General features: G+C 41.7%; 3 protein-coding genes across 9 annotated transcripts; all 3 read left to right on the top strand.

The window, feature by feature from the left end:
• Nucleotides 1-60: 60 nt before the first annotated feature.
• Nucleotides 61-6,540, top strand: LOC143209282 (uncharacterized). The gene is made up of 5 exons (XM_076424697.1): nt 61-1,217; nt 2,704-3,406; nt 4,902-4,914; nt 6,008-6,421; nt 6,481-6,540. Exons 1-5 carry the CDS (start codon nt 926-928, stop codon nt 6,538-6,540), a joined length of 1,482 nt encoding a protein of 493 aa, XP_076280812.1. The 5' UTR covers nt 61-925.
• Nucleotides 6,541-6,549: 9 nt separating this feature from the next.
• Nucleotides 6,550-12,164, top strand: LOC143210001 (odorant receptor 4-like). Of its 2 annotated transcripts, XM_076426410.1 has the most exons (5): nt 6,550-8,352; nt 10,247-10,840; nt 10,917-11,027; nt 11,315-11,467; nt 11,531-12,164. In XM_076426410.1, the coding sequence occupies exons 1-5, from the start codon at nt 8,110-8,112 to the stop codon at nt 11,588-11,590; spliced, it is 1,161 nt and encodes a 386-aa protein (XP_076282525.1). In that variant the 5' UTR covers nt 6,550-8,109; the 3' UTR covers nt 11,591-12,164. The 2 variants fall into 2 exon arrangements, with proteins under 2 accessions (XP_076282525.1, XP_076282524.1); XM_076426409.1 differs by lacking the exon at nt 11,531-12,164 and having other exon boundaries at nt 10,917-11,331.
• A 35-nt stretch (nt 12,165-12,199) lies between these two features.
• Nucleotides 12,200-19,061, top strand: LOC143210002 (odorant receptor 4-like). 6 transcript variants are annotated; one of them, XM_076426413.1, is made up of 6 exons: nt 12,206-13,367; nt 16,345-16,503; nt 16,633-16,938; nt 17,015-17,125; nt 18,687-18,839; nt 18,903-19,061. In XM_076426413.1, the coding sequence occupies exons 1-6, from the start codon at nt 13,125-13,127 to the stop codon at nt 18,960-18,962; spliced, it is 1,032 nt and encodes a 343-aa protein (XP_076282528.1). In that variant the 5' UTR covers nt 12,206-13,124; the 3' UTR covers nt 18,963-19,061. The 6 variants fall into 6 exon arrangements, 5 of the variants coding, with proteins under 5 accessions (XP_076282527.1, XP_076282528.1, XP_076282526.1 ...); XM_076426414.1 differs by lacking the exon at nt 12,206-13,367 and adding an exon at nt 14,058-14,523 and having other exon boundaries at nt 14,613-16,644; nt 16,757-16,938; XM_076426415.1 differs by lacking the exon at nt 12,206-13,367 and adding exons at nt 14,064-14,523; nt 14,613-15,309 and having other exon boundaries at nt 16,345-16,938.
• Nucleotides 19,062-19,491: the final 430 nt, after the last annotated feature.

Raw genomic sequence — 19,491 nt, 5'->3', positions numbered from 1 at the left:
TCAATATTCATAGCATGGTTTCAAGAGAACTTTCACGTGGTTATAGCAAATTTGTTGTAAGAAAATATGAAAAAGCAATTTCTTTTTATGTTACGATACTTACCAAATTCGTCTTGAAATCCTCCGAACAGATAGGCGTAAAAAGATCATGGGTGTATTTGCAAAAGATTGAAGGCGACCTTGAAAAGCATGAGAAAAAGAGTTGACAAAGCTATAATCACGTGAAAGCTCTCTTGAAACCATGCTACATCTGATAAAAACATTTTCGATCGGACTGTTATATCATAACAGAGTGATCTCTACTGATCACGATTCGTTCACCCCCTGTGTACAAGTGAAATACATATATATATTATTTTTCTTCAAATTAAAAGATCTTCGTATTATTTCGTTGAACTCTCTGAACTATTAGTTACAAGTAGATGACTTCATTTTACACAAAATTGTTGAATTCGCACGATTTTCCGCGTATTTTACAATTTGATACAGCAATGCGTTAACGCAACACCTGTCGTTTCTCGAACCGAACTGTCCTGCGACCATTCCGAGTCGTTTACTATTCATAGCTCCGTGCATTACGCATTTTCATAAATTCCTTGTTCCATAGTAGCGAATCTTCGTCGAATACGGTATTCGATAGGTTTTTGAAAGTCCCACGAACCGATTTACCGTGCAACGTCTAATTTCAGAAAGTGCCGAGCGTATCGTGCGCGATGAATTGTTCAACGTCTCTGATTTTCTTCGTGCAATTCAACGAAAATTGGAGGGTGAAAAGATTGCTGGATGATCGATCGATCTATAATCGCGGACCTAGACCGGTGGGGATACCAGCTGTTATAGTCGGGCGAGCATTAGGCCCATTTTAGAGTAGATCGTCGATGGTTCTAGATCGGCGCCGATAGGGTTTTTTTCAACGTTCTCGACGATGTCAAAGGAAACGTTGAATTACCGGCGATTTACAAATAATGTGGAACGTCTTCTGGCGGTTTACGGACTGTTCCCGCATCAGCAGGGCATCGTCAAGTATCTGTCGATCCTGGTGCTAGTGTCGTACTGCCTTCTCTTTTATGTGATATCTAATTTTTTCCGGATTCATATCGCCAACATCAGTGCGATTATCGCGTGTTTCAGCCTGCTCACTACTACTATAAACGTAGCGATGAAGGTACATACGTTCGTCCTCGTCGCATTTGTATTATACACTCGTCAAAAGAATTAAGGGATCATTTGTGCGAACCCGAAAAATTAGACCCACTTTACGTGATCATAACTCCGTCAAAAATTGTCGTATCGATATCGTTAAACAATGGTTTGAAAGCCTGAAACCTCTAGTTGCAGATGCTTTGTTTCAAATTGTTGCTATGTTGGTTTTTTACAAAGTTATAGCGATATGAAGACAACATCGACAGTTAACAAAAATTTTGTGCAACTTTGGAACATCACACGGGGAGCAACAAATTTTTTTGATAAATCGCGTTAATATCATTTGGAAGGACTATCTTTCCTGTGTAAATTGTATGGTTGTTGAATATTGTGCGATTTTTTTTATTCGAGTTATTGAACATTGAAGTAAATATGGGCTTCGTAACTTTAACTGGCTCCAGAAAGCGAAAAAATTATCGAAGAATCTTGTGCGAAAAAGCAATAGAATGAGCGTTTCTTTCTCTTCAAGGCACTCCTTTTGCTTTTTCAATTTCATTAACATTTCGATAGATCAGGTGTTTCTGAAAATATCTTTAAAAAATGCACAATTTCCATTTTTCCTAAAGGAAAACTCGCTACAGTAATTCTTCAATCCAAGTCCCAACACCCGTGTTTTGAACGGACTTCAGTAGCGTAGAGAGACTATTTTTTAATGACTGCGTCTACCGCGTCGGCCGCACCGAGACTTCAATCGACGATCCGAACATAGAGAAGGACAGAATGAAATAGGATCGCGTTGCCGAAGCATGTCGCCGTCGCCGGCCCGTGCGTCATCACCAAAAAGTTGTATCTTCTTTATTTTCCATTATTTTTTAATGGAACTTTCACCAACATATTCGTGGCATTTTTCTAATGCAAAATGATACTAAACATTATATAATTTCAACTATATTTAGTGGTTTAATCGACGATGAAAGTTTCGAACGCAACGAAGAAGAGCGTATAGAAAAGAAAGAGACGCAGACAGTCGACGTCGCCGGCACAGTTCAAAGGCCCGCGTTGTCGCTGTCCTTCTTTGCTCCCGAAACTTTCACCGTCGATTAAACCACTAAATACAGTTGAAATTATATCGTGTTTGGTGTCATTTTAATCAGAGAAATGCCAGGAATAAGCTAGTCAAAGTCCCATAAAACAATAATGAAAATTAAGAAGTTTGAGAATTCGATTCACTCGAGTAAATGTGTGGTGTTCTCACCGGTATACCCCAGCCGAGACCAATCATCGCCGCCCTACGGTGCGGCGCGGCTCAGCGTTGGCCGGCAGTGGAGTGAGTAGGCACTGGACTTCGATTAGATAGGCGACCCAGGACTTCGATTGAAGAATTACTGTATATCTCGGCGAGAAATGATCAACATGATGAACAATATTGTTAAATTCTTCCAATATTTCTACTGTTTTAAATTACATCTATAGATTTTGGTCATAAATGCATAAAATCCGCTGTCTACTAATCTGTGATCATCGAAAAACTTAGAAGTCTGCAATAATCTTGCTGCCTGTCAACGAACATAGTAAAGAAAGGGCTTAAAAAGATTTACGAACATGATCGCTTGATACATTTTCAGATTGTGCAATTCCTCCGTCATCGCGAGAAGTTGGCGCGCATAGGCGACACCCTGGAGACGTTGTTCGAGAAGACGTCGTTGAACCAACCCTCCAGCTCACCGGTTTTCCAGTATCTGCAGCCATGTTATCGTTTAGTGTGCTACCAGTTCACCTGCATGTTCCTCACCGCGATTTTATACACGTCCAAACCGCTGCTAGATATCGCAATAAGGAACGCGAAACCCTCGACACCGTTTCCGTCAGTTTACCCATGGCCGATCGTGTCGACGGCAAGTTTTGCAGTGCATTATCTCTACGAGGTATCCATGTCAGTATCATTTTCCATAATTACGACCGCGGTGGACGCGTTCTTCACCCTATGCTCGTTCCGCGTGTGCGCCGTGTTCAGGGCGATGGCCCTTGAACTGAAAGAATCGCCTAAATATCACACGGAAAATCGGGAACAACTTTTACGGAAGTGTATCGAACGACATACCACTCTGATCGAGTGTCGGGACGGTATGCAGGAGATTTATGGGCCTGTCGTTCTAATGATAACGCTGACGAACGGTTTGGGCATGTGCGCGTTGATATTCGAGGTCCTTCGGGTGAGTATGGTTGTATACAGGTTTTGCGCTCGAAATTCATCCTTTTGCAAGTGAAATACACAACTTCACCCTTTTGCCGATCACTAGACTGCGGATTTTGTGCATTTATTATAAACGTGGGTACATACTAGTACAATTTAACGCCGTGGACACGTTGAAAATATTTAAGGATGTTCTGGAGGTATATAAAAACGCAACAAAAATTTGAAAATTTGACAAGATATAATTCTTACTAAATTAGTGCAATTACCAAAGTTTGACACGTCTTCTTATGGAGAATTCATAAAATTCCACTTCACACCCTATTTAAACCTTGAAAAAACGCAACTAGAAACTCCAGTTTTTTTATACATATATAGTAAAAATTATGTATCTAATTATGTTTAAAATTTATTAGGATTCACTAAACAGTTACAGAGCAAAAAATTATAAACTGTTACAAAACGTCTTTATCGTGTTGTCATCTCACTAGCATGGAAACGCGGCAACAGTGTAAAAAAAGTATACAAAAGTATGCAAAATATACTCATGGGAATGGCTTTCATTGCCAATATATTGATGGATTCCGAATTTCTTGTACTTTTGTCTCTCATTGTACTCCAGAACATCCTTAACGGCATCAATGTGTTAGTTTCAGCTGAATAGGATACTTGAAAGAAGAATACAATTTTTATTTGACTCCTGTGTTCTGCAATCAATGCGAACATTTTTTATTTTTCATAAAGTTCTGCTGTACACTTACAGGGTGACAAGAAATAACGGAGTTAAACATTTCTTATTATGATTCAGTCAAATCGACGAATTTTGAAAAACCAAATGATAACAACCATGACATAGACCTTTAGTATTCATATGTATATTTAAGAAGTTTCGAAGTGGCCACCCTTTGAGCCGATTCAGAGGCTCAAACATGTTTTGAAATTTTCGGCTATGGGTCGCAGCTCTTCTGACGTCATTCGGTCCCACACCCGGCGCAGAGATTTTTTCAGCGACTCGAAACTTTTATGGGGCCGAGCACAGGCCCTGGCCTCCAAAATCGACCAAACGCTGGAGTTCATAGAGTTGAGATCCGGTGAGTACGGCGGCCATTCCGCAGATGTGATGAAACCTGGAAAATGGGATTTGCTACGGTTTTCGTGGATCAAGGGGTCAAAATCAACCAAGAAGTGTATCGACGGGACATTCTCGAAGCCGTCGTACTTGTGTGGGCCCAACAGCTCTTTGGCGATCCGGAATGGACGTTACAGCAGGATTCCGCGCCAGCCCACAGGGCGAAAACGACTCAGGAGTGGTGCAAAGCCCATTTCCCAGGTTTCATCACGTCTGTGGAATGGCCGCCGTACTCACCGAATCTCAACCTGATGGACTACAGCGTGTGGTCGATTTTGGAGGCCAGGGCCTGTGCTCGGCCCCATAAAAAGGGTCTAGCCGGATAAGCATGGGCCAGCGGCCCTCGCTCCGATTTTCCTGATTCCTGTCTTAAAACGTCGCTTTATGTCTAAAAAAACATTGTGTAAAATTTCAAATGTCTACCCCTACCGATAGGGGTGATATTGAGGTAAACTCCCCCGCACTTAATTGCAATTTGCTCTAAAACGAGAAAAGATATCGACATGGGATAAACGGCAAACAAAAGACATAGATACACTCTATATTTCAGATTTTCTTCAGAATTTTTTGCTAATTATTTATAGTTGAAAATAATTAATTAATTTTTTGGGAATTTTATTTATCTTCTTCCCCTTATCTATCTTCTTATCTATCTTCCCCTGGGTTGACACCTACCAAAAAATTCTAAAATATTGCTATGATTTTAACCTATTTTGTAAAAAAATTTCAAAAGTGTCCGTTTGGTGGAACAGTGTCAAAAAAAATAAAGTATGCCGGCGAACGCTCGGTTTGATCAGTAACGGCGCAGCGGCCGAGGCCCCTTGCGGTGGCTAGTGACGGGAACGAACGAGAAGTCGGCGCGTGTACGGGGAAGCTGATACATGTAAAAATGCGACTAAATCTTCTAATATATAATTACAGTTGGAAGTCTAAACAATTATATTTTAGGAAATAGCTTACATTGAAGAATAAAAATACGTGTAAAGCTAGTTTGTTGCTGTCAAGTAAGAGAAAGAAGAAACTTCTCACAATGCTACGGAGGGCTCGAGTTCGAATCCTCCCTCAACTCAACTTTCTCTTCGTGTTTTTTTCCTTTTTTTTATATGTATTTATAAACTAAACGATTTTTATTGTTTGCGCTTCAATATTCTATATGATAAAATTACAAACATAATTATTAATTTGTAATTATCATATAGATTAAAATGTCACCGGCATAGTTAAAAGGCCCGCGCGTGGCCTCTCTTTACACGCGCTGTCCTTTTTTACGATCTTCTCGGCCTTTGAAGCTAAAAAAATAGCAGCTACCCGTCTTAGATAAACGCATACAGATATTACAGATCCCTCCGAGGCTTATGCGTTTATGGTGACAATACTGTACTAAAACACGCGAACCTGGCGGAACTTTTAAACTTAAAGAAATGTTATTTCTTGTTGTCGACTTATGCTTACATGTAGCATTACCCCCTGCTCCGTTGTACCACCCGTCCAGCTACACCCTGTACATTATTATACTTTTATGATTGTCATCTTTGTGTCAGGCAGAAGATATACCACTCCAGAAAGCCACTGCTTTAAGTCTTTATCTTTTCGGGAAGATAATCCAGACACTCACTTACGCCTGGCCCGGAGACATGATCACTTCTGAGGTTTGTTCATCATTTTTGTTCTGTTTCGTGTTTAAAATGCAGACCAAACACAGTGGACTTGAGCGTCCTCTCTTTTGCATACTTAAGCAACTACCGTTGTGCACTATCGTATTTGCATCTAATCAAATGTTCAAACTGTTTTTCTTCGGACAGAATGAAGTTTTTCGTCGCGAAGTTTACTGCAGCGATTGGTACGAGCATTCGAACATTAGAGTCACGAAGCTCTCTATCACGATACTCACGCAGAGACTGATGGTCCTAAAAGCGTACAACTTGCTAGTAATCTCGTTGGACCTCTTTGCCAAGGTAAAGCAATTTTATTATTATATTTCCACGTCCGCTTAACGTTGCAAATATACTTTCAGATTATGAATAAAACCTTATCATACTACTTCTTATTGGTAACACTTGACGATGCTGAATAGTATAGGTAGGAGAACAGTGTAGAACATTAGTTTTTCGTTCTCGACGATGTTGTAAATAAATCCAGATACGCGTAACGTTATCCTTGCTGAACTGATCTGACATTTGAGAGTGATCAAAGAAAATCCTTAATTGGGTACTCACGGTATAGTTGAGCCCGAGATTGTTTTACGTCCTTTCCTCGAGGAAAAGCGGAGATCCTGCGAATACTATCGGTTGTGAATTTGTGAAACTTTTACCGACATATATTTGTGATGTTTTTCTGATAGTTATTAAACTAGACTGCGGATCTCATGCACTTATGACAAAAATGGGCACGCACAATTTAAAGCAGTGGACCTGATAAAAATATTTAAGGACGTCAATGGATTAGCTTCAGCTTGATAGGATAATTCAAAGAAGAATACCATCTTTATTTGGTTCCTGTGTCCCGCAATCAATGCGACAATTTTTTATTTTGCATAAAGATCCGCAGTCTAGTTGTAAATAATCATTAGAAGAGTTACATGTGTATACCATTGGATTAGTATAATTGCCTCGCCGACATAGTCCAGTCAACGAAAAGTTGTAGAGGGAAATGGAAGGAACACAATTTTTAACTTTGGGTCTTTGTTTGGACTAGTGAGGAGGTAAACATACTAAAAGTCCCCACTACTAGAAGGTGAGCGGGGTGCCTTCCATTTCCCTCTACGCCCCCCTTATAAGCATTCATTGACTGGACTAACAACGCTGTTGTCGATGTCTGTTCACTGGCTATCCTTTTCTGCTTTCGTCGCCACAACAGATCAAAGAATAGCGTACGTACACGATATAAGTAACTTCCCAGTCCCGAAGTTACCGCACGCACCGAGGCATCACTGTACTGAATTCACCGTGGAAAACGACTTGATCGAATGGAACGGTTAGAACACTGTGTTGTAGGCTTCACAAGTAATTCACCGATCCTTGAGAATCATTTCAAGCGACCCCATGCTTGGCTATGCACATTACGCGCAACTTTCCCTTGCACTACGAGGAATCGTCAAGAGCGTGTCATCTGATAGTTGAATAATAAATTCCATGGATTTCAAATCGTTCCACCGTTCAAGTTCCCCGTGTAACTACACTGAACGTTGTACAACATCTAATCTGCGAAGTATTGTTAAGAGCGCATCGTCTACTATCTGTTTAATAAAAAATCATCAAGTTCAAATCGCTTAACCGTTTAAGAGTTCCCCATGCAGATATACACGCTGTACAACGTCTAATTTGCAAAGCATCGTTAAGGGCGCAGCATCTGATCGTCTATTTAATAAAACTCCCATGAAGTTCACATCGTTTAACCGTTCAACCTTGCCATGTGCATGTGCAGTAATGTTCTGCAACGTCTAATTTGCAAAGTAGAAGAACGCATCGAGGCTAATGAATTATTCGAGTCTGCAGCAGTTGATCGAAATTGAAGGGTGAAGGATAATCAAGGACTTTGACGAAGAGATACTGGTGGTTACGCGAACTGGAATTAGGTCCATTTGAAGAAAGTTCGCCGATGGGTGTTTATCGATTGCGATTGTATTGTTCGTACAAGTTGAACGATGCCGAAGGAGTTGCCGTTGTACCAGGAGTACGCTGACTTCGTGAAACGATGTCTTCTCATGTGCGGATTGTATCCGTATCAACAGAGTGTCGCTAGCAAGTATTTGCCGATCTTCTGGATACTGGGCTATTGTCTTGACTTCTGCGCTTTGATCAACTTTTTCCGGCTACACATCACCGAAATCAGCGCCATCACCGCGTGCCTGAGCGTTCTCAGCGGTATCGTCAACATGACCATAAGGGTACGTCGCGCGTAGCAGCACTGGCATCATGTTTTTTGTTAATTACATTTCCTTCATGGTTGTGCACATTATTTAAATATCATTTGTTTAAAAGAGACTGGCATGATATATTTGCTTGTTTTTGTTCTGAACTTTAAATCGACAAATTCTATTCCATTCGTATCGTCACATTTTAATTTTTCTAGTTTTTGCACTCCAAATTTACCCCCTCAAATTCAACCTTATGCAAATCGGTTTCGCCTTTTTGTAAATCAATTTCATCCAAGTCAAATTCCTTTTGCAAAAGAATTACCTTCTATAATAATTCGGCTTTGTATCATATTCCCCATAAATGCGTTGTTATAATTTCAATAACCATACTTTTGGAACCTAGATAGTTTCATTGGATCGACGGATCTGGTGTTGAAAGTGTGATTTTTAAATTCTTCATCTGTTTCGAGCATCTGTTATGTTACGGATAAAGAACAGATTCCGTTCGACTTTCTCACTGGAATCTCTTCAAGATCGTCTCTGGCAGGAAGCGTGCTAAATAACCTTTCGTATAATTGTTGAACCCTTTAACGAAGACCGAGCTCTGGCCCGATTTAATTGGAAGTGACAAAAAATGAGAGTCTGTGGCCCTAAGTGTAGGGGTGTATAAACCCTTAGATTTTTACTCTCGGGGAATAGTACTTTCGTAGACACGAATCGCGTCACGTCGTGCTGCATCTCGTAGAGTCAACTTGTTGGTGAGATCGGGCTAAAGTTCGCCGTCGTATCAAAGTCAACTATATAGATTTCGCGAGTTCGGTTTAAAATCTATTAGCTATTCGTAAAGTTACTCGGAGACCCCGCATTGCCAGTGCGTCAACATGGGTAATAATACTTTCTTTCATTCCATCTTATTCGGTCGCGACACACACAATTACACAATTGTAACTTATTCACTTATAATTCAGAATATATTTGTGTTTATCGGTAAATTCGTGCAAATTACTCCACCCATTATTATTGTTCCAAAATCCTAATATAGTTTGAACGTTCCCACATGATACAATCTTACCGTTCGGATTGTATCAATTAAATTATGCTTGTTACGAGAGGACCACTAACAATCCTAGCGACTCCCTGATTTCGCATCAGGTTCGTTCGCGACATTCCAATCGTCCAAACAGAGATTTATCCTACCTAGCGGGTCCCCAATTTCGCATTGGGTTCGTCCACGAAAACTATACCATCCTCATCCTAGCGACTCCCTGATTACGCATCAGGTTCGTCTGCGTTTGACTCCATTCCTAGAGGCTCCCTGACTTCGCGTCAGGTTTGTCCTCGCTGTCTATAATCCTAGCGGCTCCCCAATTACGCATTGGGTTCGTCCGCGTACCTTGAGACCATATTCCTAGGGTAACAACCCTTCGCCGGCTGCTCGTGCTGCTCGCGGCCCTGGCTCGTAACAGTTACTTAGGAATGTTCCTGTTATAGATTTCGCAAATTTGATTTGCAAAATGGTGAATTTGGAGTGCAAAACCTTTAGGTCTAATAAGTCTCAAAGTCTAGGTCTCCAAATGTCTAGGTACCGTTTGTATATGATTGATGAAATTCTAACGACGCATTTATGGGGAATGTGGTACAAAGCCAAATTGTAAAAGGTTGAAATTGATTTGCAAAATGCTGTATACATATATTTTCTTGCAAAAGGGTTTTGGAGTGCAAAACCTGTAGCAGACCGCGGATGTTTACGCAAATCGCCTGCATTAAATTCAAGATCCAATACTCACTTAAAAGTTCCTGCTTCCCTTCAATAATCCTAACAAGTTGGAAACAGTAGGTCGGCAATTCTTGATCATTCCATCATTGTAAACAGCACCGGAACTCATAATGGATCAAATCTGCAATCCACTCGTCATCTTCCCAGGCTTCCCGATTTGTGATTTGCAAAGAGAAGCTAGTGCAAGTGACCGACACACTGGAGGCTCTGTTCGAGGAGACTTCGATGCAACAACCCTCGAGTTCGCCCGCTTTCCACTTCATGTTATCCTTCTACCGATTAGGCTACTACCACTACGTATGCATGGTCAGTACAGCGTTCCTGTACTCGACCAAACCACTGATAGGTGTCACGATCCGGCACGCGAATCGTTCGACACCGTTTCCAGCGGTTTATCCATTGCCAATCGACTCAACCGCATTTTTCGTGGCGCAGTATCTGCTCGAGGTGAGCATCTGTTACTCGTTTTGTATCATAACTTCTGGGGTTGACGCGTTTTTCACTCTGTGCGCGTTCCGCATGAGCTCCGTGTTCCGGGCGATGGCTGTCGAACTTGAAGAGTTCCCAAAACGAAGGGACAACGGGGAGAGCAACGAACAAGTATTGCGAAGGTGTATCGACAGGCATGTCACTTTGATCAAGTGTCGTGACACCATCCAAGAGATTTATGGACCTATCATCTTCTCCGTAATGATGACGAATTGTTTGGGCATGTGCGCGTTAATCTTCGACGTCTCCAAGGTGAGTACATTTGTGCCCGTAATGGTGCAAAGTTGAACTTGAATTTAGATATTTAAATATATTTCCTCGGTAATAGGCCAGCGCCGCAATAGCAGTTGAGAAAGCAGTTGCAATAACACTATACCTAACCGGGAAGATACTTCAAACATTCATGTACACCTGGCCAGGCGACGTGGTTACCAGCGAGGTAGTGTCTCATCATACGTTTTCCTTAGGCCTCGTACAGATTAGAACATTTCGACGAACAGCGCCGCGAACCGTGGGCGAACCGCTCATTTCGACGAACATTTCGACGAACGGCTATCGGAACGGATTTGTGCTATTTCCAGATTTTCTTGCGAACAACTATGTCGAAATGTTCGTCGAAATGCGCGGTTCGCGGCGCTGTTCATCGAAATGTTCTAGTCTGCACGAGGCCTTACCTATTTTATCTCTGAGCTTGAAGAAGTAGTTCAATTGTTTCTCTTCGGGAAGTGCGACATTTTCCGTCAGGAGGTCTATTGCAACAACTGGTACGAGGATCTCAATACTAAAACCGGGAAACTGACTCTCACGATACTGATGCAGAAATCGGTGATCCTGAGGGCGTGCAAATTAATGGCGGTTACTGTCGATCTCTTCGCCAAGGTACTGGAAACTCCATTTCTATTTTAGTTCTTAGATTTAATAGCTGGGAACGTGTACTTTCAGATCATGAATAGGACCATATCCTACTATTTCTTATTGGTAACGCTCGACGATGCTGAGTAATGGAGTAATCAATAGAAATCTATTTTTCCTGCTTTCGACAACGATGTAAATAAAAGCTAGGATTAATATAATTTGCAGATACATATACCGCAGTAGATTTGTTCTCGTAAGTGTAACCATTCCTACAAGTCTTCCTTGTTTCTCTTCTACAGAATGTTTCTCATTCGCTTATACTCTAAAATGTTTACAACTTTCATTCACATAGTCTCGTAGAGTTACATGTGTATACCATTGGATCAGTATAATTGCCTCGCCGACATAGTCCAGTCAAGGAAAAGTTGTAGAGGAAAATGGAAGGAACATAATTTTTAACTTTGGGTCTTTGTTTGGACTAGTGAGGAGGTAAACATACTAAAAGTTCCCACTCCTAGAAGGTGAGCGGGGTGCAGCGGGCACGTAGAAGGTCCCCTTTTTCGGTTTCCGCGTGTATCTCGGAAACTATGCGTCCTAGCGATAAGACCATTCCATACAAAATTAAAGCTGACAAAATGTGCCACAGGATTGATTCGATTCAGTTTTTCGCTATCTCGCATAGTTTCCGAGATATCCGCGCTCAAAGTTCTTATAGCACATTTTGTCAGCTTTAATTTTGTATGGAATGGTATTATCGCTAGGACACATAGTTTCCGTGATATAAGCGGAAAACCGAAAAAGGTGACTTCTACGTGCCCCCCTGTAGCCGCTCACCTCCTAGGAGTAGGGACTTTTAGTATGTTTGCCTCCTAACTAGTCTAAACAAAGTCCCAATGTTAAAAATTGTGCCTTCCATTTCCCTCTACGCCCCCCTTATGAGCATTCATTGACTGGACTAACAACGCTGGTGTCGATGTCTGTTCACTGGCTATCCTTTTCTACTTTCGTCGCCACAACAGATCAAAGAATAGCGTACGTACACGATATATCTTCCCAGTCCCGAAGTTTCCGCACGCATCGAGGCATTACTGTACTGAATTCACCGTGGAAAACGACTTGCTCGAATGGAACGGTTAGAAGACTGTGTTGTAGGCTTCACAAGTAATTCACCGATCCTTGAGAATCATTTCAAGCGACCCCATGCTTGGCTATGCACATTACGCGCAACTTTCCCTTGCACTGCGAGGAATCGTCAAGAGCGTGTCATCTGATAGTTGAATAATAAATTCCATGGATTTCAAATCGTTTCACCGTTCAAGTTCCCCGTGTAACTACACTGAACGTTGTACAACATCTAATCTGCGAAGTATTGTTAAGAGCGCATCGTCTACTATCTGTTTAATAAAAAATCATCAAGTTCACAATCGTTTAACCGTTCAACCTTGCCACGTGCATGTGCAGTAATGTTCTGCAACGTCTAATTTGCAAAGTAGAAGAACGCATCGAGGCTAATGAATTATTCGAGTCTGCAGCAGTTGATCGAAATTGAAGGTTGAAGGATAATTAAAGACTCTGACGACGAGATACTGGTGGTTACGCGAACAGGAATTAGGTCCATTTGAAGAAAGTTCGCCGATGGGTGTTTATCGAATGCGATTGTATTGTTCGTACAAGTTGAACGATGCCGAAGGAGTTGCCGTTGTACCAGGAGTACACTGACTTCGTGAAACGATGTCTTCTCATGTGCGGATTGTATCCGTATCAACAGAGTGTCGCTAGCAAGTATTTGCTGATCTTCTGGATACTGGGCTATTGTCTTGAATCCTGCGCTTTGATCAACTTTGCCCGGCTACACATCACCGAAATCAGCGCCATCACCGCGTGCCTCAGCGTTCTCAGCAGTATCGTCAACATGACTATAAAGGTACGTCGCGCGTCGCAGCACTGGTATCATGTTTTTTGTTAATTACATTTCCTTCATGGTTGTGCACATTATTTAAATATCATTTGTTTAAAAGAGACTGGCATGATATATTTGCTTGTTTTTGTTCTGAACTTTAAATCGACAAGTTTTATTCCATTCGTAACGTCACATTTTAATTTTTCTATCCAGACAGCAAAAATCCTTGATTCTGTCCAGGCCACAAATGCGCGTGAGGGCTCGTAGTTTTGTCTCGACACGATCTCGGCACAAGTCGTTCTCGCCACGTTTTCGCCACAATCCTGGCCGAATAAAAATTTATTCGAATAACCCAGCGAATAAAAATTTATTCCCAATTTTTATTCGCTGGGTTATGCAAATAAAAATTCATTCGAATAAAAATTTATTCGAATAAACCAGCGAATAAAAATTTATTCGTAATTTTTAGTCGCTGGGTTATTTGAATGAAATCATTCGGCCAGGATTGTGGCGAAAACGTGGCGAGAACGACTTGTGCCGAGATCGTGTCGAGGCAAAACTACGAGCCCTCACGCGCATTTGTGGCGTGGCCACAATCTAGTAATCGTGTGTTTAGAACAGCTGCGAGCGACGTTCGGCCACTGTAGTGCCCGTTAGGTGGCCTCGGTCAGCTGTGCTCGAGATGTGGCTTTCGGCACGCTTTGCTGTATGGGTAGTTTTTGCTCTCCAAATTCACCCTCTCAAATTCAACTTTATGCAAATCGGTTCCACCTTTTTGTAAATCAATTTCATCCAAGTCAAATTCCTTTTGCAAAAGAATCACTTTTTACAATTCGGCTTTGTATCACATTCCCCATAAATGCGTCGTTATAATGTAACAGACCTGCACCGGGCAGGCCTGTCACTAGAAGAACCGCGTATCAAGTCGCGCCCAATAGAACCGAACCGAGTCGTCGCGCATCACCGACGCGCGCCACGCGCCACGAAACGAACACCGATGGGAACCAGTCGACGGATTTTCCCACGCGCGTGAGAAACATCGTGTGAATATTCGCGAATTACCGCACCGCACCACCACCCGAGCCAACGATCGAACAGCTATAAAAGCTGCCACGCAACCGCCAGGGCTCTTCTAATCTGAGACGTGACTCGGAGCACATCGATCCTGATACGATCCTCTGTAAGTATTCCTACCGGTGACGAACTACGTTCCACCGGACAGAACACGGCGTACCGCGATTCTGTTAACCTCTATTCCTGTTCCATGAGAGCACTTCGCCGGTGACGAATTACGTTCCACGGAAGCATAACACGGCGTACCGCCACTCTGAAGGCCAAGGTGTACCACCAGCTATCTCGTCAAGGCGTACCGTCAACGAGAACAATCGACGAGCACGATGAACCATCACTCGTCGCCGTAGAACCGTCAGTGAAACTACTCGTATCGTGATTTCTATACCCGCGTATTACGTCCAATTCCCCATCGACATTTTTCCTCTCGTCTACATCGAACTCTGGATCGGCAAGCTATCAAGATCGAGAGGAAGTCTACTACGCCAGGAGGAAGATAACGAAGGGAACCGGGTGTTGTTACAATAATTTCAATAACCATACTTTAGGAACCTAGATAGTTTCATTGGATCGACGGATCTGGTGTTGAAAGTGTGATTTTTAAATTCTTCATCTGTTTCGAGCATCTGTTATGTTACGGATAGAGAACAGATTTCGTTCGACTTTCTCACTGGAATCTCTTCAAGCTCGTCTCTGGCAGGAAGCGTGCTAAATAACCTTTCGTATAATTGTTGAACCCTTTAACGAAGACCGAGCTCTGGCCCGATTTAATTGGAAGTGACAAAAAATGAGAGTCTGTGGCCCTAAGTGTAGGGGTTTCGCGAGTTCGGTTTAAAATCTATTAGCTATTCGTAAAGTTGCTCGGAGACCCCGCATTGCCAGTGCGTCAACGTAGGTAATAATACTTTCTTTCATTCCATCTTATTCAGTCGCGACAATTACACAATTGTAACTTATTCTCTTGTGATCAGAAAATATTTGTGTTTATCGGCAAATTCGTGCAAATTACTCAACCCATTATTAATGTTCCAAAATCCTAATAATATAGTTCGAAGGTTCCCACATGATACAATCTTACCGCTCGGATTGTATCAATTAAATTATGCTTGTTACGAGAGGACCACTAACAATCCTAGCGACTCTCTGATTTCGCATCAGGTTCGTTCGCGACATTCCAATCGTCCAAACAGAGATTTATCCTACCTAGCGGGTCCCCAATTTCGCATTGGGTTCGTCCACGAAAACTATACCATCCTCATCCTAGCTACTCCCTGATTACGCATCAGGTTCGTCTGCGTTTGACTCCATTCCTAGAGGCTCCCTGACTTCGCGTCAGGTTTGTCCTCGCTGTCTATAATCCTAGCGGCTCCCCAATTACCCATTGGGTTCGTCCGCGTACCTTGAGACCATATTCCTAGGGTAACAACCCTTCGCCGGCTACTCGTGCTGCTCGCGGCCCTGGCTCGTAACAGTTACTTAGGAATGTTCCTGTTATAGATTTCGCAAATTTGATTTGCAAAATGGTGAATTTGGAGTGCAATACCTTTAGGTCTAATAAGTCTCAAAGTCTAGGTCTCCAAATGTCTAGGTACCGTTTGTATATGATTGTTGAAATTCTAACGACGCATTTATGGGGAATGTGGTACAAAGCCAAATTGTAAAAGGTTGAAATTGATTTGCAAAATGCTGTATACATATATTTTCTTGCAAAAGGGTTTTGGAGTGCAAAACCTGTAGCAGACCGCGGATGTTTACGCAAATCGCCTGCATTAAATTCAAGATCCAATACTCACTTAAAAGTTCCTGCTTCCCTTCAATAATCCTAACAGGTTGGAAACAGTAGGTCGGCAATTCTTGATCATTCCATCATTGTAAACGGCACCGGAACTCATAATGGATCAAATCTGCAATCCACTCGTCATCTTCCCAGGCTTCCCGATTCGTGATTTGCAAAGAGAAGCTAGTGCAAGTGACCGACACACTGGAGGCTCTGTTCGAGGAGACTTCGATGCAACAACCCTCGAGTTCGCCCGCTTTCCAGTTCATGTTATCCTTCTACCGATTAGGCTACTACCACTACGTATGCATGGTCAGTACAGCGTTCCTGTACACGACCAAACCACTGATAGGTGTCACGATCCGGCACGCGAATCGTTCGACACCGTTACCAGCGGATTATCCATTGCCAATCGACTCAACCGCGTTTTTCGTGGCGCAGTATCTGCTCGAGGTGAGCATCTGTTACTCGTTTTGGATCATAACTTCTGGGGTTGACGCGTTTTTCACTCTGTGCGCGTTCCGCATGAGCTCCGTGTTCCGGGCGATGGCCGTCGAACTTGAAGAGTTCCCAAAACGACAGAACAACGGGGAGAGCAACGAACAAGTATTGCGAAGGTGTATCGACAGGCATGTCACTTTGATCAAATGTCGTGACACCATCCAAGAGATTTATGGACCTATCATCTTCACCATAATGATGACGAATTGTTTGGGCATGTGCGCGTTAATCTTCGACGTCTCCAAGGTGAGTACATTTGTGCCCGTAATGGTGCAAAGTTGAACTTGAATTTAGATATTTAAATATATTTCCTCTGTAATAGGCCAGCGCCGCAATAGCAGTTGAGAAAGCAGTTGCAATAACACTATACCTAACCGGGAAGGTCCTTCAAACATTCACGTACACCTGGCCAGGCGACGTGGTTACCAACGAGGTAGTGTCTCATCATACGTTTTCCGTAGGCCTCGTACAGACTAGAACATTTCGACGAACATTTCGACGAACGGCGATCGGAACGGATTTGTGGTATTTTCAGATTTTCTTGCGAACAACTATAGGAGCTGCAGCGGTCTTTGTTTCTGTCTATTTCTTGACATTTATTCTTCATATTATGAATATTTAGGATATGCTATCTATCCTGCAAACAGATTTGTAAGTGCCACCCGTTCACGTTCGTGCGCGCCGAAATGCGCGCGGCGGCGTTCGTGGCACCGTTCGTCGAAATGTTCGTCGAAATGTTCGCCGAAATGCGCGCTGTCGCGTCGCGTCGCACAGTGGTCTGGTAGCTCGGTTTTTGTGGCCAAAACTATTGTAGCGTTATTTCAACGTTTAATGTTATATTATTATAGGTCGTTGGATTCGTCTTGATACCAGTTAGAATACTATGAAGTAAAAAATATATGTTAATATTTAAAACATTGAGGTGGCCTTCATTTTTTATAAAAAAAGAGATTTTTCTTTAACTTTTTGTATTGAAGTTTTTAGAAAAGTGAATACTGATTAACTTTGGTTGGAGACATTTTTTGTCAGATCATCGGAAATATTTGAAAAATCTTGTTAACAATTATCACAATGCATACTATTGTCTAGAAATCGCGGAAAAGTAGCTAAGATTGAATTCTTCATAGGAATTATACGAAATCTAGTAATGAGAGACTTTCGGGGTCTCTGACTGGCGCAGAGAAAACATATACATACATTGTAATTCCAAGCTGCTATGTAAGATTCAAGTGGGCCTGCGTATCCAGGCGTTGAATAACCGCTGGCCCGTATTTGTTAAAATCCGTTTATAGTTCAAGATTGCGGGAGATTGCAGTTAAAATTTACATGATCTTCTTAGTAAATGTTCAAGCTTTCATATAAAATAAGTCCGATGCTTAGCGGTCTTAAGCGTTTTTGTATAATTCTTTTCAAAGTTTGAAATGCTATTAATTTACGCTATTTGTGTATGGACTAAACAATGCTTAAAAATGGATTAAATATTAGAAATGCGCTAACTAACATATATAAAACCACCATTAAAATCTATTTTCTGATATTCGGTGATTGAAATCAAAACGTTTTATTTTACTTTGAATCTTCTGACTTTGTCTTTAGAACGCTGTATCTCATCACCGAATTGTCTAAAATGAATTATATTTTGGATTTGAGAGCTTTAAAAGGTTGTTACTTTATAGGAAAAAATTTCTTTTCAATGTATTAAAGTTGAAAAATTGAATTTTGGCCATGAAAACAGGGCCTCCAGACCACTGTGCGTCGTGTCCAGAGCTGATGGATCGACCATTCGCGCGAATGCGCGCCGAATTGCGCGCCGAATTGCGCGCCGAATTGCGCGCCGAATTGCACGCCGAATTGCGCGCCGAATTGCACGCCGAATTGCACGCCGAAATGCGCGGTTTGCGGCGCTGTTTGTCGAAATGTTCTAGTCTGTACGAGGCCTTACCTATTTTATCTCTGAGCTTGAAGAACGAGTTCAATTGTTTCTCTTCGGGAAGTGCGACATTTTCCGTCAGGAGGTCTATTGCAACAACTGGTACGAGGATCTCAATACTAAAACCGGGAAACTGACCCTCACGATACTGATGCAGAAACCGGTGATCCTGAGGGCGTGCAAATTAATGACGGTTACTGTTGATCTCTTCGCCAAGGTACTGGAAACTCCATTTCTATTTTAGTTCTTAGATTTAATAGCTGGGAACGTGTACTTTCAGATCATGAATAGGACCATATCCTACTATTTCTTATTGGTAACGCTCGTCGATGCTGAGTAATGGAGTAATCAATAGAAATCTATTTTTCCTGCTTTCGACAACGATGTAAATAAAAGCTAGGATTAATATAATTTGCAGATACATATACCGCAGTAGATTTGTTCTCGTAAGTGTAACCATTCCTACAAGTCTTCCTTGTTTCTCTTCTACAGAATGTTTCTCATTCGCTTATACTCTAAAATGTTTACAACTTTCATTCACATAGTCCCGTATAACAGTGCTTCAACGTGGCAGTATTACTTCTTACGTTTATTGAATAAATAGAAAACAAATATAAGTGTCCGCGATTTAATACTTCGTAAACTTAACGTTAATCTTAGGTACTTCATGATTACACCGCGGTTCTTTATGCACTTATCACGGAAATGTACAGGTCAAATGCAGAACGATGAAAACATTTGCGGAAGTTAAAAATATTATTAGTTAGCTTGATTATCTGGCACTTAATGTGGAAAATTTTATCATGCATAAAAAACCGTAATCTATTTATGATAATTAGACAATTTTTGTAGCGGAATTTTGAGAAATT

Source organism: Lasioglossum baleicum, chromosome 6 (genome assembly GCF_051020765.1).
Source record: "Lasioglossum baleicum chromosome 6, iyLasBale1, whole genome shotgun sequence".
In the NCBI taxonomy this organism is placed as follows: Eukaryota; Metazoa; Arthropoda; class Insecta; order Hymenoptera; family Halictidae; genus Lasioglossum; species Lasioglossum baleicum.
This window is presented reverse-complemented; position numbering and strand designations above follow the sequence as displayed.